Raw genomic sequence first — 25,607 nt, 5'->3', positions numbered from 1 at the left:
CAGATCTTTTCTCTATATTTTGGATGGTTTTTTTTTTTTTATTTAACCGATTCTTATTTACTCTCACAGAATGCAGAGAAATTTCACAAATTAATATTAGGACACCAGATTTTAAAATATCAAATTGTAAAACATAAATTTGCTTTCATTTATGTTGCTTCCCAAGAAGAAATTTGTTTTTAGCATTTATCTTAGTATATTCTGTAAAGAATGTGTAACATGTAGTATTTATTCTCTCAGTGGGCATGGAAGTTTGAACTATTCAATATGCATACTTTTTCAAGGTTTTGATAGAGCATATTACTCTATTTATTTTGGTAGTATCCCAGTTCACTTCCACAGTGCAGTTTTTTTCTTGCATTTCTAAGATTTTCATTTTATTTTCCAACTTTTTCAGCAGTGTTAGAAAAAAAATTGCTTGTACTTTGATTCAAGAGTGGCATTTGATCAAGTTAAAAATGATTGTCACTTATTAGAATGCAAAATTAATATTCATAAAGACCCACAGTTAGGAATTTATTGATTGAAATTATACTATACCAATGAAAGGAAGGTTTTTTTTTTTAAAAAAAAACTTTTCTTAATTTTGTGATATGTATTTTTTCTAAAGAAAAGGGAATTAAAGATATGTTAAAAGGGAATTAAAGATATATTGAGCTTAAAATGAAATACGTGATCATGGTTGAAACAAAGGGACTCACTAGAGATGTTAAGAAAATGTTTCATGCTCTTTAAAAAAGAAATTTGTAGACTACACAGAATTTTCTGAGACTGCTTGCAAATTATTGCTTTAAACTGTATGCCGTATTTTAACACACAAATAGAAGAGAAACATCTAAGTATGTAATTTTATTTTATACTCTTTTCTTCAATACACTAGTTTCTAGTTTTTTAGTTTATTTTAAATTAATATTAATAAATGGTAATCTGAATACAGGGTTAAATATTAAGATCTTATTTCTTACTTGAAATATTTAAATGTATTATTATTACTGAATATATTTGACATATAAACAAACAATAGAATGTGTTTTAATTAGAAAAGTAAAATTAATTACATAATGCCATCATTTTCAAAGTTTGATTTATTTTTTGATTAGCAGTATTTGAAAACTATTTGAAAGAATAGTCAATAAAGAAATATAGGTGATAAAGACCTACATTTTATGATAATACGAAATTTTTTAATTTAACTGAATACTTTGTCCTCAATATATAGTGTCATAGCATTAGAAAAAATAATTCAAATGATAACAGATAAAACTTTTTTTCCTATTAAAAGTTCCTAGAACTTTTGACAATTTCCTCTTGCCTTTCTACTGTCTATCTCATCAGCCTATACATAGCCTAAAATGGGAAGTGATCTTGAAGGAAGTAGAGGACAGTTTTTGAAACAGGCTTGTGATATATAACTCTCGTGTAGATATAAGCTATAACTCTCAAGTATTTTTGAGATTTACTTAAAGGTGGGCTTGACAACTTAATAATTTCTTCATTTCAGTTGAATATCCAGATGGAAAATGGAAAATATCAGAATACAGATGGAATGTCTAATGTGAATAAGTGTGATTCATAAGAATTAAGATCCTTGTAGTTACGGTGGTGACAGTGTGCACATTTTTCAGTAAGCCCTGAGTTGCTAGTAAGCCATTGCTACCTCAGAAAGTTTCTGAAAAATGTTCGAAATCTTATTTTGGATGTCAAGAGGAAATCAATTGATTTTAGACCTGAAAAAAAAAGAGTATACATTTTGTCTGATTTTACTGAGTTGGAAATTTCAAGAAATGCATAGACAGTACACTGAGAGCCTTGTCATTACCCTCTAGGTATGTTTACCACAGCTCTAAATGGATGGTGGCGGGTAATGCTGACTCCCCTGTGCCACCGCGGGTGTACATTCATCCGGACTCGCCTGCCTCGGGGGAGACTTGGATGAGACAAGTGATCAGCTTCGACAAGCTGAAGCTCACCAACAATGAACTGGATGACCAAGGCCATGTGAGTAGACGGCCTGTCTAATGCATCTCCATTGGATGGCACAGGGATATCTAACTGTACTACATCTACTGGAAGGAAATGGACACTTCTAAGATCATAATATTTGTTTCTTGGTTGATCAGCCTGTGCATAGTTTGTACAAAATAAAGTTTATATTTGCATAGGCTTGGACTATAAGGCATTTAATAGGTTAAAACTAGATACTGCATTTGTACTGGAATGAAAGTACCCAAGGCAGAGACTTTTTTAGCCAAAACATTTGTGTGAAATCCCATGAGGTGCTAATTATTATACTCTGACTATGAATACTTTGGAGTTAGGTTAACAGGGGTAATGATTTATTGTGTCCTGCCTGCGTCTAGCTCTTTTCCCAGCTGAGGCTCATTGCTTCTCAGTAATTGCCCAGGCTTATACTGTTTGTGTGTTCCTTCTGCAAGTTCCCAATTGTTTTCTAATAACATCTAATGTGTCAAAATATGTTACAACAATAATTTCCTTTTATTCCTAAAACTGCTGAAACATGATACATAAGTCAAAGTTCAGCCATTTCAATAATACATTTTTAACACTTTATTAATTTTTATGCAGTATTGTTCCTAGGCAAGATTTCTACGTTATTATTTCAATAAATAAGTAACTCTGGATACATGCTGATTTGTGTTCAAACCTAGTATTTTTATTAGGTTTCTGTTATTTGAGTAGGTTTTGATTGCGACAGGATTGAAATGCCTTTTGAAGAATATATCCTACACAAAAGAAACACCAACTTGTTTATTTCTCGAAGTGTGACATAAAGATAGCATATTTATGAGAAAATCTTTTTAAACAAAAATGCAAACTGTCACAAACTAGTAATATAGTGATGACAGGATATGGTTTGCAAGTTGCTAGACAATATCTTAGGGAATTGACATTAATGAAAACATCGAGTACAAATTTCATTGTGGTACAAATGCAGTATCTAGGTGTTTTAAGGTACATCTGGTAAAATCTCACATTGCCAGTGCTTTTTTGTCAATTGAGTGTTGCCTTTTCAGATTTAAAATGGAAAAATAGCATGGTAGGTTTTGTTTCTGAATCCAACTTCATGTCCTATTTTCTAGTGCATTACTTTGTGTCCCTTCTTTTTATGCTTTATTTTTATAATTTAACACAGTCAAGCTGTCACAATTATTTTTCACGTGACGTCAGTGAAATAACACTGATTTCTTCATCTCACTGAGGGAGCTGACTTAAATGTTGGCAGAACATCCATTGAGGGGTTTTTGATTTTTTTTTGGAATAGAAAATTTTAGAGTAAATGCCATTAGTGTTACTTGTTGTCAAAACCTTAAGTATGCTATACTTTTCTGAGTTCTATAGTTTGAGAATGTATGTTTTAAAGAGATAATTGGGCCTAAGAACTATGTATTATCATATGTAAGGTACAAATGTCTTAGTAATTTAAATTACTATAATCATTTTACAGTTCTAATTCTTTCAGTTCAAATTATTGGCCTTATAGCTAATATCTGATGTGTCAAATATTAGACATATATCTAGTAATTTATCTACCTATATAATTTTAACTTTGTAATTTCACTAGACTTTATTTAAAACAGCATTCTCCAGAATTGGGGGGGGGTGTGTGTGTATGTGTGTGGGGGTGTGTGTGTGCGTATGTGTATGGGTGTGTGTGTGTGTATGTGTGTGGTGAGAAAGAGAGAGAGGGAAGAGAATGAGAAAAAGATTGATTGATTTTAAGGACTTGGCTCACCAGATTGTAGGAGTTGGCAAGTCCAAAATGTGTAGGGCAGGCTGGCAGACTGGAGACCAAAGGAAGAAGTGATGGTGCAGCTTAAGTCTGAAAGTAGTGTGCTATCAGAGCTCCCCCTTTGGGGATCTCAGTCTGTTTACTCTCAAGGCCTTCAAGTGATTCGATGAGGCCCACCTAGATGATGGAGGGTAATCTGCTTTATTGAAAGCCTACTGATGTAAGTGTTCATCTCTTTTAAAAAATACCTTCACAGCAACATCCAGACTGATGTTTGACCAAATATCTGGGGACTGTGACCTAGCCAAGTTGACATAAAATTAACTATCACACAGCATTTGTTTAAAACACAAAAGAATAGATTAAAAATTAAAATTTGATTGCTTAACCCTAAATAATATAATATTTTACTATTAGGAAAATCAGAAACATAGCAGAAAACAGGCAAAATCTAGAGAAGTGTGTGTTGTCTTCCAGTGAAATTTCTCTTTCAGGGTTGTGGCAGGATGATAAATGGGGGTAATTGATGTGTGTGGGAAAAGGAAGAAAGATATATTTGTGCAATTTGGAAGCAAGGAAATTGCCTTTGCAAATGGTAAACATGTATGTATGTACTAGTTAATAGTAGAGGAGAATGTAGGAGGGAAAGTGCTCTTTTCTGTTATCCATTTTAAAAACACTTTTGAAGACTATAGAATGTGGTAAAAGACACAAAGCCATGGTCTGTGCTTTTGGTGAGTTTCTAGCCTAGGTGGGGAGAGAAGATGGGCACACGGGTTAACATCCTGCCAGTTTAGAGAGATATGGATGCCACCATACTCCAGCCAGGAGAGACTGGGAAGACTTTGTGAAAAAAGTGTCTGTTGTGTTTATTTACTCAGTTTGATGACCTCAGAAGAGACTAGATTAGAGATTAGGAATTTGTTTCTAATTCTATTGTTGATTGTGACTCAGGGTTTAAAAAGACAGTACTGCCATTATGATAGGACTTTCTAATTCAATAGTCCCTTTCCTGATACAGAGACTCTTGTGGACCTACCTCTCTGCCCTTATGTGCCTGAAGTCCCTCCCTCTGCCACCCCCAGCACGCCACCTCCCCCCATTCTAATGGAAGTAATGCTAATCTCAAATAAAGCTGTAGACTCAAATGAGAGGTGATTTTCTTATTTGCTTTCTAAACTGCTTTATTCCCTTTTTTGCTCTTCTTAGTTCCCAGTTTTACTCTACTAAAGATGTGCAAGTGTGCAGCATAGTGACTTGAGAACTCCATGTGTAGACCTAAGACTTCTATTAGTTTAACACAAAGTGGTTGCAGAATCAAATCCTTGCAGTGCTAGGACTTGACCTAGGATCACATGAGACATGAGATGGTGTGCCATTGTGGTTTTCCTCAAAGTCACTTTTCAGCTGTCCAAATATCAGGGATATTTGGTGAGAGTCCAGAGTGGAAATGTCCCACCACTCCACAGCTAATTTTTGAATGTTGTGAAGACTTTATAATCCCCACCTGATCCTTGGGGAATCCACAGCCAGCTTTATGCTGGCTTTTATACAAACCAAGACTGGTCCTTGGGCTACCCATGTGCAGATGGTTAGTCTGCTTTGGTTGGGTAATTCCTTCTCATCATGTGTATGTTTCCCTGTTCACCTGGAATTTCCCATCTGAAAGGAAACATTTAGGTGAGAATTTCCTGGAAAAATTAGAAGACATTTGATAGATAATGGTGCACTTTAAACCTCAGCAAGAGTCATAACTCTAGTGCTGGGGTGCTTTGGAAGGAAGCATCTCCAAACAGCTACAGCCAGGGGCCTGTGGGAGGGCCTGTGCCCCCAGCTGCAGAGCACTCTATACTCACTCTCTTTCTATTTCTCCTTGAGAATCAAGTGGAGAAACAAACTGTTATAGGGGAGGTTGTGGAGGTCTCGCTGGCGGAAGGAACTTGCAATGGCTGAGGTACGACACATTTGTGTTTGTGGGCACGTTGCTTCCACTCTCCAAGGCTTGGTTTTCTCATGGGTTATATTAGAATCATAAAACTTTGAGTGAATCAAATGAGTGCATGTTTATAAGGAGTGCTTTATGTATAGCATCATGTGTAAAATAGAAATAGGGCCACTTTGCTATGGTGCTTGTGATTCATTGTTACAGCCTTGACCCCCTACCATTTGAAGTGAGTCAGTACCTGCTATCACCAAAACTTGCAGGGAGCCACATTTTTGTTATCTGTTTCCCCTTGGTCCTTTGCTTGACAAATTCCATCATGGGAATTCAGGTCATCTGGAAAATTTCCAGTCAGCAGGGAGTGTTTTCCTATTGAGCTGTTCTGTAAGACTAGATGCAGCTGTCTGTCAATCAAACATCAGGCATTTTTGACTCATCAAATCAGAAATAAACAATATCATGCTTCTTAGGACTCAAATAAAGCATCTTTAAAGTAGAAAAACGTATTATTAGCCTGTACATGGGCAAGCACTCTGCATTTGTAGACATAGATCCATGTGATTGTCTGTGTTAATAGGTAAGGCCAAAAAAAAAAAAAAAAAAAAAAAAAAAAAAAATTCTCCATCTAAACCTAAACAGAACAGAGAGCATAGAACATACCCATCAGATAATGTGATGGACAGTATCATTGTGGTCTGCTTGTTTATAAAGCCAGAAATTCTGGGTCTGCTTGTTCTATTAAATAAGCAAAACATTATTGACCACTCATGATTATCAGTTTGACAGTTTATTAGAAAGCCAATAATGCTATCTTATAAAGAAAAACTGAGGCTTGTTTAGTATTCCCTAAACATATCCGGGGATATGCTAAATTTTCCTAGGTAATATTGAAAATATATTATTTTGATTGAATAATCTTCAGGGTATTATTGGCAGTTGCTCCTTAACATACAGACATAGGCATAAACATCAGCCGTTTCTGTGCCCTACCCCAATATACCCCACCTGAAGTCATTTTTGAAATATAGTAAGGATATGAACAAATAAAAGTTAAAAATATATAACTCCATAGAAAAATCTGCTTGAGAGAACAGAGTGTTCATAAAACAAAAACCTACTTTTCATTGACTGGTAAACAGAAACCCATAAAATTTTTGTTTCCTTCGTTCCAAGTCAGTCCAATCTTCTGGAATTGGCTATGCACTTATTTTTGGTTTATAAATGCTATTATTGTGTTCCTTGTTATTTGCTTACCGCTGGCATTTTGTTTCTTAGTTTGGAGAAGAGAAAGAGTTCCCCCTTAAACTCTCCTATTCCACAAGATACCAAGTGAATGTCATTTTGAGAAATAAAGAGGGAGGGGGGGAAAGTAGGGTTAACATTAACAGTTATTATATTGTTGGCCATTTGCTGTTTTATGTTCATATCTAAAAGAGTATGTTAAAGTCAAAACTTCTGAAACACCAGTCAGGGAGTTGGGGCTTAATCGGCTGCCTCTTTGGGCCTAGTCCAGTGATAATGCCTGCCCGCAAAATATATATTCATAATGAATGCACATAAACGTGGTGGGGGGAAGACCAGCCGTGGGCCAAGGGACCTAGCTTCCAGGTCCAGCCCTGAGGATTCAGAAGTCTCTTGCTTGTGTAGACCTTAGCTTCTTATCTATAAATTGGAGTATTAATGTCAGTTTTTTCATACTTAAATATGTCAAATGTAATGTCACACAAAGCCCTGCCTATCAAACAGGGAAGGGGAGTGCCTTCCCAATTAGAGAGCAGGAAGCAGACCTCAGCTTCCCCCTCGCCTATTCTTTTTTCCCAACATATCTCTGGAAAAAAAATAAAATAACTACCGGGTCCCAATATCTACAAGATGCCCTCAACCCTGCTGATATATTGTAGTTCTTCCACTGTTGTAAATAATGTGATGCACGTCTTTGTACACAAAAAGCTTTTCTGAATTTAGAATATTTCCTTTGGGTAAATTCTCAGAAGTAGAACCATTGGGTAGAAGTTAGTTGAACCATATTATCAGATTTCCCCAGCAGTGTCTGAGAGAGCCAGCGTTTCCATTCTTGGGAGTCTGGGTTTTGGAAGCCGCCTTGTGATGGAGGAATGGACACAGGGCTCTCCTGGCAAACCAGAGACTTTGTGAGCCACATACAAAGCAGATGCTGGTGTGTCCTTAGAATCCCCTTTGCCTTTGAATAGACATATGCAGTCACTGATTAGGGAAAGATTCCCTCTGAAGAAAACCTTATGTGCAAATACTTATTTTTAGAGGGTGGTTGTGGTGCAATTTAAATAATCATTTCAATCTCATTTTTAGTTTTATTGGTTTGGACTTTGTGTTCCATTGGGCTCATTATAAATAAAATGCTTAAGGATTTATTCCTGTATTTTTAGCAACAGAAAATTTGATGTTAAGTTCACATGGTTGTACACAGGGTTTCACTAAAATACTGATTTTTATTTTGTATTTTTATGTACATTTTACAAAAAAACTTCCTAGCCTTCCCTCTTCAATTCTGATATATTTTATTAAATTGGAATAAAATCTGTATCCTTGGAAATGTTAATTTCCAGCACGAATTTACTTTACACATTAAATATTTAGTCATGGTGTTGAGGTTGAACAGAGGTTCTTGATAAATTTTGCTTTTCTTTCTTTAATATAGATTATTCTGCATTCTATGCACAAATACCAGCCACGAGTACACGTCATCCGTAAAGACTGTGGAGATGATCTTTCTCCCATCAAGCCTGTTCCCTCTGGGGAAGGAGTGAAGGCATTCTCCTTTCCAGAAACTGTCTTCACAACTGTCACTGCCTATCAGAATCAGCAGGTATTATTCTCAGAATTGGTATCTTTCTAGACTTTTCATTACAGGTATACATAGGAAGTTAGCTGTCCCCACTATGTCTAAATGTTATGAATTACCATAAAGCATTTGCCATATATGACATACAAAGAGAGAGCGTGTGTGTGTGTGTGTGTGTGTGTATGTGTGTATGTATACAGTAATAACAATTCTATATCCATGATTCCCCAAGTAAGGCTACTCTGGGTGAGGACTTCTGTAGACAAGAATATGTCTCATGACTGATAGTATAGGTTTACTTTCCATTTTGAGATATTGAATCATGATGTCATAATTGAAGTTAGAAAGCATGTTTACTGCCTAGGAAATAGACATGTACAATATAAAAATGATGAATTGTATTGTAGAGTGTGGGATTTGGTAGCTCACCTTATTTTAAAACTACAGCCCATGAATTGTGAGAAATATTTCAGAAGCGTTTATCCTGTATGGTCATTTTGGTGTATACACAAAAAGGGCAATTTCTTTCAAGATATGCTTTAATTGTGATAGAGAGTGACGTACATGCTCGTAGTCTGAGAGATCAGCAATTGTGGAGTAATCCTTTCATAAAGTTATAAACAGTTTGAGAAGTGAGCTATTTCTTTTCTGTGTGAGTAAATATAGGTATTTCTTTAAGGCTGTGTCTACATGTGTCAAGTGGGTGGAGAATTGAGTTAGAGGCAAATATGTAATCCATGCAACCCCAGCTAGTTTTCATAAGGAATAGCCATGTAATGGAGGCTGATGTGCTCTGTGGTAGATTTTTTTTTTTAATTTCAGCAGTCAGGAGAATTGTTTTAGGTCTCTACTTCTCTCTACATGTATATACATCGCAGTTAAAAATATAAGTCTTCATAATGTCTCCATTATGGTTTCTGCTGTAAAGCGTAGGAGATCTGGATGCCATCCCATGTGTTCTTTAGGGCTGAGCGGCTTAGCAGTTCCCATCTGTGTGCAGACGCCAGTCCCACAACCGAAACTGCTCTGTCCTCTCTCACGCATCGCCACTCTTTTATACAGGCTTTCAGGAAAGAACGTGAAATGTAACCTTTACAAGGTCCAGAGATAATTAGGAAGAGATAATTAGGGACAGAAAGTGATTTGTTGGGGTAACAAAGTAATGCATAAGGAGAAAATAGCAGAGGTGCTTAGTTCTCTTTTGACAACCCAAATTTGTCTTCTCTTTCTCTCTCATACACACATAAATTAACTCTCCTCTATGTGTATTTTCCCCTACACTTTGTGGTACAGTAAGTGTGATGCCCTGGGCTTTTGGCACATGTTGGTGACTAATGCCAATTAGTGCACATTGATGAGTTGATTAAGATGGCAAAAAATTAGAGGGGAAATTGATCAAGATAAAATGGAATCACATTCACTTTTAAATTCCTGACTATTATTTTTAATAACTTCTGGAAAATTGGTAAGCAGACGCACCAAGTTGTTAACAGCATGGGCTCTGCAACCTAGGGTCCCAGACCATTTCTACTGCTAGCAACCATATGATCTTAGGAAAATTACTTAAGCTTCAGTTTAAAAGAAAACATGAAATTGGAATAATAGCTATGCATAAATTATTTTGATAATTTTAGTATGCATAAAACTTAGCACAGCATATCTGATATGCCCTCAATAAATGCAGTGATGTTAGTATAAAAATGATGATAATAGTAATAGTGATATATCTCAATTTAGACAAGGCATCATTATATAAATCTATATTCTTTAAATAGTATTTTAAATGAATATTTAAATTATATAATGTTATTTAAACTTTGTTGAAATGAACAGAAAATTGAGCTATAATGATCTGTACAGAAGAATTGCTTCAACTACAGAATGGCAGACATAGTGAATTAATTATCAACCCTTTCATTATATCATTTATAATGTAGTTTTATCCACATCCTAGGACAATATCATATGGAGCACATGTGTTTTAAGTGTTGCATGGCTGATTGGAGGATGGCTGAGAGCGTGCACAGGCAATATAGGGGACTGCAGATGACTTTCCAAAGATACCTCTCTTTGTCTTAGTGTTAGCAGACAGTTTTCGTCCTTAGCCAAGATGGTGCAATCAAAAGTATGTTCATTAACTTTGCAGAGTTCATTAAGCCAAGGAATTTAGAAAGCAAAGCATGATGTGCCTCTTAGAAAATAGGCTGTAAATTCCTCTGGGCAAAGTAAAGACCTGGTAAGAAACAGATGGAATGTTATTTATTAGTGTTAAGTTCAGGATGGCATAACTAAAATAAAGAATTTTTTAATGGAGATGATTAGACTATTTGTAACAATCCCCTCCCCCCCCAATGTTGATGTCTTAGTGGGCAAGCAGCTGATTATGAGTCAACAAATTATAACTCTAGTTAAAATTAAAACATTATCTATAGGAACCATTCCATTATCTATATGTAGTCTATAACATCATGTTGTATACCTTAAATATAACAATAAAAATTATTTTAAAAAGCTAAAAAATAAAATTAAAACACCATTTATTTCTACTACATGTAGTACGGGATTTAATATTATTGAAAGCTTCAAGTAGTGCTTACCACTGGTTAAACATTCACTGTAGTGCTCTGACCAGGTTAGGACTCCACAGATAAAAGACAAAAGAATAAAACTTTCAAATGAGAGCCACAAGGAAGATTAAAGGAGAGACAAAGAAAAATACAGAGGTAGAAAATTAAATTATTACCTAATTCTGAAGAAGAGAAGCCTGCATAGGAGCATAACAATATTCAAGCATAAAAATAGCTGTTGAACAGAAGTTGGATATTTGTTGTTCCACATGACCTCTATTGTGAGAGAAACAGGATTAAACCACATCCTACAGTTAAAAGGAAGAACTTCAGCTCACAGAGGATTGTCAAACATAGGGCTAGTTACCAACAGACGATTTAGAATCTCCGTCCCTGGGAATATTAGAAGCATAACCAACTTATCTGTTATATTCATGTAGATTGGAAAGGAATGGAGAAGTGTTTTTTTCATAGTAGGTGAATATTCTAGATGATTTCTGAAATTTTCTTTTAGATTTACTGCTAGGATATTAAAATGCCTAGGGAACAGAAGAAAGGTAAACAATAGCTTCCTCTAACAGTTAATTTAGTTCTGCAGTCATTTCTGTTTTTAAGAACCTTACTTGACATTTGATATGATTTGTTTTTCTACTCTGCAGATTACTCGCTTGAAGATAGATAGGAATCCATTTGCCAAAGGCTTCCGAGACTCTGGGCGTAACAGGTAGGTCTCAGTGAAGAACATTCTAGTTGTGATAAATATATTTGATTTTTTTATTGTGAATTTTTCATTACAAAATAAATGGATAAATTTACTGACATGGTATTGAAATCATTTCTGGTGAGGATTTAAATTTGTTAATACTATTGGGCCTTAGAGGTAACTTATTTTTGGAATGTAATGTGTAGAGTGCCTTAAGGTGAACTCTTCATGCATGATGCTGAGGTAAAGATGAAAGCTCTCAGGGTGTACATGGTGTGTTGTTTCTGAAGGGGCCTTGAAGGCCCAGGGGCCTCCATATTCCAAGTAAATATCCTTTGTGCCTCTACTATTGGTTTAGAATTACCTTAGTGATGACACAACTATCTATTGATTCTGTCCATGGAGTATGTTGGGGTCTCTTGTTAACTCAGATTTCCAGCTGGAATATGAAACTACTTCCCATTGCCAAGAGAGCTTATGTTCTTTAGTTTCCAGATTTGTCTTGGCTCTGCTGACAGCTACACACTTGTTTATTTTTTGTGTTGTGTTTTATGGTGTTTATACTAAGTGGGAAAGCTACAATAATAAATTCCACTCTATTACTTTTATCAAAAGGCAGATCACCTAGTCGGTATGCCAAGAGTTTTTGAATTTATTGGTACTATTCTATTCCAATGCAGTTCAGTGCAACATTTTCTAAAATAGTAGTAATAGAGAGTAATAATAGACTCACATTCTCCAAATGCCTTTTCAGGGGTAAGGCTTTGATTTAAATGTTTTCAGAAGTAGCTTGTTTTTAAAAAGAAGCATTTGAGAAATTTTTGTTACTTTACTCTTAAATTATTCTAATACTCCTTGAAAATTTGGTATTAATAGGCTCTGTCTACATGAAGTCAAAATGACCCTAGTTATTTTCAGAAACAATTTTATTTGAAAATTCAGAGTGAGAACAATCCAGATTCTCAGTTCCTTCAGTTGATTAATTGGGCAAGGTAGATGATAGAGACATTTTCTCAGAATACACTCAAGTGCTTGCAGAAACTTGATGTCTTCTTCATATGAAGTGGTGTCATTTAAACACCATGCAACATGAGGACTAAAATGCACTGAGAGTAGAGTAGCCTTCACCTTAGTGCAGGTGAGTCAGTGAGGCTGATTCATAGCAGGGCTTCCCTCTGAAATTCTTCACTCTATAGAAAGTTTGGCAAGTATTCTTAACACATAAAAATTGTGTGCTGTCTTTTTAGATGTCTATTTCAATATGGAGAAAAAAATTGCTTGGCTTTTGTTTTGTTACATTAGCTCTTGGTTAACCTTGCTTTTCAGAGGTATTTCTCAAAATTGAATGCAAATTGAATCATACTTTAATAACCAGAGACGATCACTTAATAAGGTGACTGAAAGGAACCTTTGGAATGACTCCTATTCCACCTTGACAAATGCTTTGATGGAATCATCTTGTGATTTTTGTTATAGCAAAATAGTATTTGTCCATTTAAGAGTCTTGCATTACTTTCAGGTTAGTTTTTCGTAAGCAGAAAAGGAATTCATTAAAACTCAATGAATTTTCAGGGCGGGCAATACTCAGGCTTGGAGAATATACAACCAGGAGCTATGTCCAAGCTATCGATTGCTCTAGTAAAGACTTCACTGCTACTGACATGGGGTCAAACTGCTTATACCCTGTCAGTTTATTTTTGAAGCAAGAAATTAAAAAATATTTTTAAAAGTATATTTTGGACAGATAATGATGGTGAATGAACTTCCTACAAGAAGTGAGATGATAGATGCATATGACAACTTTTCAGGAAGAATTCTAGATATGTCAGCATAATGAAAAGACATTTGGTTATTTAAATTTGGTCAGTGAAAAAAATTGCTGGCATTGGTGAAAATAAACTACTAGGCCTGGTGTTTGGTATGGCGAGGTCAAAAGGCTAGCTTTGGTATGGATTTTTCCATTGCTTTGGCTGTTTTGGGAATAGGTAGGTATGGCATCCATGGTACTTGCTACTATTTCTTTCCTGACTCCAAAACTTTTAAACTTTTTAATGGATGTACAGAAGACAACAAATTATGTTTTAACATTTTCTAAATTTTGTTAAAATTAAAAATTTTTAATTTTGCTTCACGTGTCTAAACAGTATCTTTGTACCAGTTACACTTGTTGAGCCTATACAAAACTTTCTTGCCAGTGAAATAAAGTTTCAACTTTTTTCCTCACTGAAATTATTTTTCTTGATTATCATAGGTTAAGTTATTTACTGTTCACTTTGGAATGCTAAATATCCATAAATCATTATTTTTCTTTTAAAAAATCTAATTTGAACATTTTCCATTGATACATGTAAAAGACACATACAGAGAAGAGAGAATGGGTCAGCTTTAAGCATTTCTAATTTATGTAGTATTTTCCTTTTTTTTTAAAAAAAAAAGAGCCTAGGTTATACAGAAGACTTGGTGGAGGGTGGATTTTTAAAAATATGTTAATAGAGAAGAAAGCCCATGGGAAAAAATTCAATCTATTTCTTTATTACCCCAGTTCTGTTGTGCTGTTGTTACTGCTTTTTAAAACAAACTATTTGTATTTCCCCCCATACCTGAAATAAACAAATTGAGCGGGACAAGAAATAAACATGGACTTGTGATTGTTTAAACTTTATAAAACAATTTGCTTTAATTAAAAATTATCCTTTTCTGGCTATTTATGGCTCCACAGCGTATTTTATAGGAATCAGTAGCTTCGGCCCTTAAAAGCTCTCCTGCAAGACATTTGCTACGTGAGAGAGAATTTATGTGCTGAGAATAGTTTCATTCTTCAGTTAGGCCTTAGGTTTGACCCTATAAAATTTTTTACTCAGGAAGGTACAAAAATTTCTTCTCTTTAAATACTTCAGGAAAAACATAACCATTTTACTAAATAAACTTGGCCATTTGATAGCATAAATTAGGGTGGTGATAAAATGTGGAAATTGTTCAAAGGCATCTTGTATAAATTATCGCCTTGGCTACACTCCTGCAGGAGGTGCCTTTTATCTTTTCTTTAACTAGACGGGAAAAGTCTCCATTACTGGAGAAAATGAAGGCTTTTTTTAAAAAGTCCAGATTCAGCTAATAAATATTTTATAACTGTTTCCTGCAAAATATCTGAAATCCTTTCTGGAACTTGCAGTGTGAAACAGCAGCCTCAGAAAAAAATATCAATAGCTCCAAATCAGATTGTTTGTAGATAAGTCACCTTTGGAGCATCTCTAAAGCTTAGGGTTGTACGTTTGTGATGATCAGTAACTTCTCCCCAAGAATTTGATTTACGGATTTGTATTTGAATAATAAAGTTTACATCGCTAAAGCAAATAATGTAGTAATACACATCTCTATAGTTAATAAATTTCTAAGTCCAGTGGGTGCTTGTAAATTATCTTGGTAAATTCCCCTCAAGGCTGCTCCATAAGCACGTTGGTATCTTTAATATTTAAAACTACCATTACCAAAACTCATCTGTGCGGTAATAAAAAGCTGTGTCCTAACATTCTTTTGCATTTAAAATAATCTTGTTTCTAGAAAGCCATAAAAATTTCATATTGGTATAAACTGAAAAGAGGGTAATCAGCTAAACAGCACCGAGGGTTCATTAGTCCAGCGCTGAATACAACCCACAGCAATGTAGGGTTTGGGGACTTACCGGGCCTGACAAACTGCCTGGAAATCAATACACAGAAGACATTATTGAGTGATATGATCTTGGATTTGGCTTATAGTTTGGCCACACATATGATGATGTCTGGTTTGGAAAAAAAAAAAATCACTTAGAGTGAAACAACTTTAGAGCTAGGAGGGATTTCAGAGCTTTTGTAATCCCATGCTCATTTTGTGGGACACTGAAGTCCACGAAGGTTAAGAAAGTGACTTAAGGTCAGACAATGAGTTTTAGTGAGTTGCAGCCCCAGCCCAATTCTCCTGACCCCAATCTAGTGTCCTTACCACTAAATAATCCTCTGTCTATGGCACATTGCTTATGTCGGAAGCCAGTTTCTGTTCTTCCCTCTCACTGAGGGCCAGGTAAAGCAGGTGCAGGTCCCCTCTGTCCCCTGTGGCAGCCCCACACTGGCACTTTGAGGCTGTAGACGGCTCTTTGAAGTGGTCCCAGAGCAGCACCCCCTTGAACCTGCAACTTAAGAGATGGGTCAGGTCCACATGTGGACTCATGAAGGATGTGTCCACGCGTGCAAGTTTGTGAACGCACACACACCACCCATCCACATAGGCACAGCTGTCTCCTTCTGTCACTACAGAGGCATGCCCCTCATAGAGTGAGGACAAAAATCAATAAATTAATGGAACTATGGCCTGAAACCCTACGGAAGCAAATTTTGGGTGTGAAACCTTGGAACAGAAGGACAAGTAGTGTGAGACAGTTTTATCTCTACACAGATCACTTACCACTGATGTTTAGAGAGCTTTAAGTGACTTTCTATGGTGGTTTTCTCTAGCCTTGGTTCATAGTTCATGACTTGGAGTGCAGGGGATCCAGAGGAGGTAGCACCTTGAGTCAAGCTCTTAAAGATACCTGATAATCACAAGAGATGTCTGGGTATTATTGGACACCCCAGGAAGCGAGCATTTCCTACAGTGGAGCTATAGGTGTCCTGGAGAACATAATGTTATCTAGATTAACAGATTGCTTAGGGCTGAGGTAGTTGAAGGAAGAGCGGTGAGGTCTCAGGTGTGCTGTCTTGAGAATGGGCTGGTTGGGTGAAAGGCCTCATTCCTAGAACCTAGAGGACTTAGTCACCCGATCCAAGGAGGGGAAGACTCTGAATCACTTATGGTAAGAAGTGACTTACATATGGATTTAGAATAGTTAACCTTGCTTTAAAATATACATATGTCATGTAAATAGTTCATAATCAACTTTTCCTGTCTCTTTAAGTATCCATTCATTAAGTGTATTTGGGGGCCTTAATATAAATTGTGATATTACTACTAAATCCGTATACCAGATAGCCATGGGAGAACCCTTCTTGGCTGCACTGGGTGTAGTGGAGATTGTACACCTGAAAGAAAAGCCAGTTTTCTTTACATGAGTGCTTCTCTGAGCTGGCTGCCGAGGCACTGAATTATGGGCAGAAATTCCTCCTAGAAAAGAGGTGGTGTTACAGGGGCATGCTTTTGTGGTAACGTCTTCCTCACCAGAGGGAGAACTAACAGGACAGGAAGAGAAGGTGTGCTTCAGCTCACGGCAAAGCCTTGGACTCACAGCAGCCAAGACAGACCCACTCCCCCTCAGTTCCTTAGACCACAGGAACAGCTTTTGATCCCTTCAGGTCAGCTGTGTTTTCCAAGAACATTAACAGGTGTCTTGGGTGGTTTCCATCCTCTCGTGTTCCTGGTGACAGAATGGTAGCCCATCTCCAAAGCATTTCTTCCTGCCTGAGGCTCCTCATCTGCCAGTGCAGGGGGTACTGTCAATACCAGTGTTGTTAACAAAGACACTCATTATTGGTGGAAGCTCCAAATGCTCCTAACTAGACTTCTTTTGTCCACCCCAATCCTCACCCTTCCCTTTAGAATGGGTTTGGAAGCCCTGGTGGAGTCATATGCATTCTGGCGACCTTCACTACGGACTCTCACCTTTGAAGATATCCCTGGAATTCCCAAGCAAGGTAACTCACAAGTCTCCAGAGTCATATATACATCCAGTTCTCACCTATAAGCTCAGGCACTGAAAGTGTACAAGTCATTGTTTATACCTACAATGGCGACCTCATCACCAACATCGTCTTACTACAGAATCCATCGGTTTTTTTTATGTTATGGGGATGGACCAGGAAGAATGTCTGTTGTGGTTATAGGTTAAATCTTGGATGTTTTAGGCTGTTTATATATTTCATGACTTTGACCTCATCCTTAAATCTTGTATTAAAATTAGAGGTGGAACTGTGGGCTCCAGTGCCAGGTACACTTACCAAGAAATTGCTGCTGCTGGTCTCAGTCCACCCTTTCTTGACACTGCTTTCTTCTCTTTCCTTCAGCAGCATTGCCTCTGGGAAGGGTTCTCCTGGTGGTTAATGATGAGACACTCAGGCAGACCTCCCTGGGCTCATCGCTGAACATTTCCCACCAGCCAGGGCTTATGTCTCCTCAGAGGGAGCTGCACAGAAAGGGATGGTGCCTCCACTCTGGTCTGCTTGGTTGGTGGGACCTTCAGCTCACTCCTACAGCCAGGCTCCTCACCACAAGCCTGCCCAGCTCCCAGTGAGGATTTAGCATGCTGGGTTTTAGATAATTACCACTGGTTGGATTGGGCTTTTAGATTATTTTGAGAAGCCATATAAAACACCATTGCTGGAACAATGAAGGTTTTACAGCCTGTCTAGCCCTTGGAATTCTCCTCTCTACTTGATTCTGTGAGGTTTGCAAACATCAATGTGCCGGCAAATCCAGAAGGGGAGAGTCAACCACCATCACGGTCCCTGGTGGGACACAGGGTTAACCACCCTCTCCGAGTTTCACAGGACTCTTTATTTGTTGGACCTCTTGTGTTAACATGGGATTCAACAGCTTGTTTTCTGGCTGGAAATGAGATTTTTGAAGGGCTACACTATTGCCTTACTACAATAGCTGAGATCTTCATCATATAGTCACTGATACACACAAGCTTTCAGTGAGAAGCTGCAGATATATTTGAGGCAATGTTTGTATCTTTGACCAATTTGGTTCTTACCTTTGAGTTACTTCTTTTTCCTTGCAAGAAATATATTGATCCAGAGCAGGTTTTGCTAAAAGAGTAAAAGGTGGGTAGAAGAGACGTGATGGTTACACTTTTGAAACAAGATAACAGAGTAAGATGAAATTTATAAAGTTGCTGGTAAAGTCAATATTTGTAATATTTACAATAGTAAATAAGAAAACTTTGAGAAAGCTAATTGAGACAGAAAAATATGAAAATTCCAAGCGATAGTGTCCTACTATCTTCTGCCCCCCCCCAAAAATTCCCTGGGGAGATAATTTGCCTTGAAAATATTGACAGAATCTGTATTTAAATTATTTCAATCTGAATTCAATTAAATTGTGAATTCCTTGAAAGCTAAGACCATCTCGTATTCCTCTTTATAGCATCCCCCATCTCTGCCTTGTAACAAGCTTATGTCTAGCTCATATTGACAAGATTGAAAGGAAGAGATGGCCACAGGGTCGTTCTTTACATTTGAACTTCTTTTGTAGGCAATGCGAGTTCCTCCACCTTACTCCAAAGTTCTGGGAATGGCGTTCCCGCCACCCACCCTCACCTTTTGTCTGGCTCCTCTTGCTCCTCTCCAGCCTTCCATCTGGGGCCCAACACCAGCCAACTGTGTAGTCTGGCTCCGGCTGACTATTCCGCCTGTGCCCGCTCGGGCCTCGCCCTCAACCGGTACAGCACGTCCTTGGCCGAGACCTACAACAGGCTCACCAACCAGACCGGCGAGACCTTCGCCCCGCCCAGGACTCCCTCCTATGTGGGCGTGAGCAGCAGCACGTCTGTGAACATGTCCATGGGTGGCACTGATGGGGACACCTTCAGCTGCCCGCAGACCAGCTTGTCCATGCAGATTTCGGGGATGTCCCCCCAGCTCCAGTATATCATGCCTTCACCCTCCAGCAACGCCTTTGCTACTAACCAGACCCATCAGGGGTCCTATAACACTTTCAGGTTACACAGCCCCTGTGCCTTGTATGGATATAACTTCTCCACCTCCCCTAAACTGGCTGCCAGTCCTGAGAAAATTGTTTCTTCCCAAGGAAGTTTCTTGGGGTCTTCACCGAGTGGGACCATGACGGATCGGCAGATGTTGCCCCCTGTGGAAGGAGTGCACCTGCTTAGCAGTGGGGGTCAGCAGAGTTTCTTTGACTCTAGGACCCTAGGAAGCTTAACTCTGTCATCATCTCAAGTGTCTGCACATATGGTCTGATGAAGTCTTTAAGTTAAATTACATTTGAATCTGTCTAATGTATTTTCTTTCGTTTTCTTTTTTCTTTTTAAAAAAGCAGTATGGAAAGAAACTATCTGTAGCTTGTAAAATGTACATATAATAGAAAATGAAGGCTCACTAAGTTTTTTGACCTCATGGTGAGATTGTAATTATCTATGGTATAGATGTATACTGTACATACATATCATGTGGAATGTTGCAGCCTCTATTTCTCCCCCAGTTCGTCCGGTTGCACAGAGTATTGGCATCCATATAGTATGTTTAACCAAAGTTCTCAGACTCTTTTAAAAACAAAATGGTAAACTTAAAACCTGGCAATGATACTTACCAGATGAAGACTTATAACTTAATTTATCAGAAAAATGCTCTGAACAGTTTCATACTTGAGTGATGATAACCAGCGGTGACCAGCACATAGTCCTGTGATTTCTGTTATCCTTGGACACAGTGTGAGAACCTAACATACAAAAGCCAGTTGAAGTCTTAGCTTTAGCTCTAAGGTATTTGTAATCATCAAGGATTAGCTTTTTCGTTCCTGCTGCTTCTTATTTACCACAGATATTATATGACCTTGGGTCTTTAAAAATTCATAACCCATAATAATTATTTCCGTAAGGAAGGTAGAGGAGAGGCTTGTGATGATTTTTTTTTTTTTTTTTTTCGTTTTCCACTGGGCGTGTAAGAGGTACTTATTTATCTGCAGAGAATACATTTCCAGTATTTTGGATTTGGGGCTCATTTTATTTAGTTTATCAAATAGACCATTAAAGAATGTCCTATAAAGATTTTTAAATTCAGCCTTTCACCAGGGAAGGAATATATGATATGAGTGGAATGGCAAAAAGAAAATAGATCCACCTCAAATTCTTTGACTCCAATGAGAAATGTCTATCTTTTTAAACTAGGAGGAATAATATTGTCACCTATCCCTTGGGTTTTTATATAGTTTGGTTTTTCATTTAAGATACTTTTATCCATCTTTCTTTGAGCTTCTTGACCCATGCTGTATAAGTAAGGAAAAATGCATTTATGCTATTTATTTATGTCTTGTAACTCTTACAAATTGAAAACCTCCCCCCTCCTTAACCTTGTCCCTGTCTGAGTCGTTCCTCAAACAGCGAGGTCCTGGGCCTTTATGGTGTTAAATAACTCATCCAGGAATTTCAAGAGGTTGTCTCCAGCTGTCTGTCTTCTGGGGGTTGTAGTGCAAAGGCCAAAGCCCATTACTCTATAAAGGCTCTCTCGGAGTACTGAGGAGGAAGATACTAATTATGATAAAAGAACTATAAAACTTTTAACCTCAACAGCATTTTTAACCTTGGGACTGGAGAAATGAAGACAGCATTACTTTTTTTAAATCTCTAAAGTAAGGTATACATGGTTGAAGAGTTAAAAACAAGTAACTTTGATAGCACATTATGAGACAAATAGAAAAGACTAAAATACATTGATGAGGAGCATTACTGTCCTGATGAGAAAGTAAAATGATGTATCTGCACATTGACTCATTACATTTCATATATTTGTCAAGCAAAAAGGAATGTGCTTTCCTTTCTTTGCTAGACAGTATTGCTTTAACTCATTCCTAATTTAGGTGGGGGAAGGGTATAGCTCCTGATCTGCTTCTTTGCTTTAAAACAGCACAACTGTTAGAAATCTAGGGGGATATACTGTTTGAAAAGAATTTGCACAGGATGTGATTCTGTTTAGTAGATACTGACAAATTTCCTCTTGGATTCTGTAGCAGTTCATCAAATTAATATTGATTTTTACATTTAAAATTAACAGGAAGGGACATGAAATATTTGCAATAGGTATATCTATAAAAGATGGTTGAGTATAGTATTAATAGCCTGACGAAGATTTGGGAAAAGGCTTTGAGAATGAGTGCTTTACTAATTAAAGGGGAACAGATAGTTTTCCATCTTGAGAAAGCATGGAAAGTAATGCTCTATACCTAGGTATTAGGGAGAGTGTTTCACATTTTGCTTTTGGTAACTTGAGATGACATCTATATGCATAGAATTTTTTATTAATCTTTTTTTGGTAAAATTTAGCAATATTGTACAAATCCTGTTTCCTTTAGGTTTTGCTGTAAATATTAATCACCATGTCACTTCAAAGACTAGCCTTTTATTGTTGTATTAAATAACATACGTACATTGATAATTATAATTATATATCTGTATTATATTAAAAATGCTTAAGAAATTATATTAAAGTGTGTTATTAAACCTTTTTATGATTTTGGAGGATAATCATTTTAAGTGTCCATAAATATTATTCCAAGAATTAGCACACACGTGCATACCCCGAACACAAATTCTGTAGCTCTCAATTACAAGGCAGGTCGAAATGGGGCTGCTGTTCATTTTTCATGTGTTAAATATAATTTCTTGGTGTGTTGACCATGTCATTGAAGGTGAAGGCCCTGACAAATGTTGAACACATGAAAATTTGAATGTGCAAGGAGGAGGGTGAGTGGTATGTTTTGTTTTAAGTCCAAGGGAGAAAGGCAAGGATACAAGAATGAGCTGCTTGCACCACTGACCAGTGATGACAGATGACTTCTATGCCCCTTGACTAGTAAACATTCCAAGGGACATCGTGATGGGGTGAGGTTGCTGCTATCAAGACCAGTCACATTTTGAAAATTAACACTTGCTTGCATACAAGCTCCCTCCCAGAGGTCAACAGCTTTTCACAAGTGGAGCACCCAGTTGCTGACCCTTGATTTCTGGAATGTAGGGGGTCAGGAGACCTTGGTGGCCCCCAGAGGAGGTTGGGGCACAGTGTATCCTATATAGAGAAGGATCACACTCACTCTTTCCATTAGTTGGCAAAATTTTGAGCAAAAGGAGCCTCACTTTTAACATGTAAATAGCTCTTCATCACCCCCCAGACATAAACCCATCGGGGACTCACACCTTAGTGTACAATCAATAAACAGCTTTGGGGATAGCTGGAGATTTGATTAGGAGAGAAAACTAATTTTTGTAACAGGGCAATTCTAGGAAGATTTGGGTAGGGACTGGGGAGGTGCAAGAAGAGATATGCCTAACTAAACTGCAGATTCCCATGAAGTCCTGGTGCAGAACCATTAAAAATAATCATGCCATAGGCTTCTTTCAGGAGCCATGGTAGAGTTGGTGGATGCATGCTAATGTTCTCTCATTAGGTTTGTAAAGAATCCTTTATTTCCAAGCATAACACAGTGTTGGATTTCCTCATGGGGAATTTATTGTCTCATCTACATGAAGGTATTCCTAAGCTTTCCAATGGGAATTAAATAATTTTATTAAATTGTTACCATGTTATATTTTAATTGCATTGTTCATCCTTTCTGAAAATAAGTTCTCAGGTAAGTTGAGAGTGAGGTTGAATGTGTGAGCAATTAAATAGACATAGCAGCATTCTAGGAACTCAAAGCTTAAAAATTAACATTAGTGATAAAAATGAACAAATAATATATATTCAAGTATAGAAACATTCAATAGATGTATAAACTTAGTATCCCTTTCTATTATGATAAGTTTTAAAATAATTTTATTTTTATGGAATTTTTGTATACTTAGAATATCATTACCTTGAGATTTAGGGAACTTGGTTTCAAACCATGGATTTCTCAGTCATGATGCTGGGCAAAACTTAACCATTTTAGGTCTCAGTTTTCTCATGTGAAACGAGTGGCTAGAATTAGAATTGTTACTATTCCTTTTAGTTTCAAATTCACATGATCCTAGTTTCTAAATATTAGCTTAATATTAGGAAACTAGTTTTATAAAACTAATATCTTTTGGAATGTATGTCTATTTATTTTTGGATATATATACAGTTTCTATATCTTTACAAGGAACATAACACTACTAGGATTATTTTCAATTTGTTGGATTATATAAAATTTGTCTTTTAAATGGAACTGCTCTTTAGTTATGTAGGACAAATTTTAGTATTTTAATATTTGAAAGGTAATGTAATGTATTTGCTACTTTATAGTGCATATTAAAATATATTAATAAAATTTCCTTTTCATGATGCTCTTAATTGCATGACATAAAATTATTTTATTTTGGAATAAGCATGACAATCTAATATTAATCTAATAAAATATCTAGAGAGCATTCCAAACCCATTCAAACATTTAAATCCTCAAGAAAACATTTGAACTTGTCTTTTTGAAGGGTTTTATTCATGCTGAGACTCCGACACGTAAAATAATATGAAGCAGTTTATGACTCTGCACTTCTCTGAGTTTATACAAGGCTGGACCAACATGCACATCCTATGTCCCTGTTTTAAATCATATTAATCAGGTCACTAGAATGACTTAAAGCCAAGATATTTTTCTAAAAAACAACTATATTGAGATATAATTCACATACCGTATAAGTCACCTATTTGAAGTAAACAATTCAATGGTTTTTACTATATTCACAGAGTTGTGCAACCATCATCACAATCAGTTTCAGAACATTTTAATCACCCTGCAAAAAACTCCATGCCCATTAATTGTCACCTTCCTTTTCTCTCCACTCCTTTCTTATCCCCAAATCCTAGGCAACCACTAATCTACTTTCTCTCTGTAGATTTTCCTAGTCTGGACATCTCATGAAATGGAATCATACAATATGTGTTCCTTTGTGATAGGCTTCTTTCACTTAGTGTAAGGTTCATCCACGTCATGGTACACGTCAGTATTTCATTTCTTTTTAATGCTGAATAATATTCCATTGTGTGGATATACCACAATTTGTTTATCTATCTATTAGTTGGTGGACATTTCCACTTTTTAGCTATTATCATGCCGCTATAAACATTTGCATATAAGTTGTGTGGATATATGCTTTCATTTCTCTTAGATATACATGTAGCAGTGGAATTGCAGGGTGCTGAGGTTACCTTCTGAGGAACTGCCAGACTGTTTTCCAAAGCAATTGTACCATTTCACAGGCTTACCAGAAATGTGTGAGGGTTCTGGTTTCCCCACATCCTCACCAACAATTGTTATTATCAGGCTTTTTGGTTATTGCCAGCCTAGTGGGCACGAAGTGATGTCTCAATATGGTTTTGATTTGCATTTCCCTGGTTATTAATTATGTTGAACATCTTTTTCTGTGCTTTATTGGCCCATCGTATTAATATCTCTTCTTTGCAGAAATGTTTATTCAGATCCTTTGCCCATTTTTTTAATTGAGTTGTCTTTTTATTACTGAGGTGTATGAATTCTTTATATATTCTAGATACACATCTATTATCAGATATATGATTTGCAAATATTTTCTCCCATTCTGAGGGCTATCTTAGCAATCTTGACGGTGTCTTGCAGCACAAAAGGTTTTAATTTTGAGAAAGTCCAATTTATTTTTTTCTTTTGTTCCTTATGCTTTTGGTATGAGGGCCAAGGCATTTTGGTGAGCTCTTTTAATCTAACTTTTTGCATTCTCACTACTAGTAGTAGTAGAAGCAGAAGCGCATTTTTCAAGTGCTTTTCAGATGTATAAATTTAATAGTACTTGATGAATTACTCCTCCTCCCAATACACCTGAAATGTTCTTGGGGAAATAAACTATTCCTTCAGTGTCTTAAAGGGAAGATAAAAGTATCCCAAAGAACCATGAACTTTTTATTACCACAGAAAATGGTTGGCACTTTAAATATTTATTCAATCAGTAAATATTTGTTATCGACTATCGACTATTTCTTTGGCATCGTTTTAGACATTTGGGATACAGCTGTGAACAACACTGTCGGTGTCTCCAAATGCTTTATACATACTGAAATGCTGGTTTGCTGGAGAAAAAACCTTCATACTGCAATATATCACAGTTGGCAGGAAAAAAAAAGTGTTGCCTC

General features: G+C 36.7%; 1 protein-coding gene across 1 annotated transcript in view; it reads left to right on the top strand.

Moving 5' to 3' along the window:
* TBX18 (T-box transcription factor 18) overlaps positions 1 to 23,912 on the top strand; it is a 29,525-nt gene extending 5,613 nt beyond the window's left edge. Inside the window, exons 4-8 of the mRNA XM_069488415.1 lie at positions 1,827 to 1,998; positions 8,371 to 8,538; positions 11,741 to 11,805; positions 17,353 to 17,447; positions 19,009 to 23,912. Coding sequence (XP_069344516.1) covers positions 1,827 to 1,998; positions 8,371 to 8,538; positions 11,741 to 11,805; positions 17,353 to 17,447; positions 19,009 to 19,733 — 1,225 coding nt within the window. The 3' untranslated portion in view covers positions 19,734 to 23,912. The remainder of the gene's footprint in view (positions 1 to 1,826; positions 1,999 to 8,370; positions 8,539 to 11,740; positions 11,806 to 17,352; positions 17,448 to 19,008) is intronic.
* Positions 23,913 to 25,607: the final 1,695 nt, after the last annotated feature.

This window comes from Eulemur rufifrons, chromosome 15, assembly GCF_041146395.1.
Source record: "Eulemur rufifrons isolate Redbay chromosome 15, OSU_ERuf_1, whole genome shotgun sequence".
Taxonomy (NCBI): domain Eukaryota; kingdom Metazoa; phylum Chordata; class Mammalia; order Primates; family Lemuridae; genus Eulemur; species Eulemur rufifrons.
This window is presented reverse-complemented; position numbering and strand designations above follow the sequence as displayed.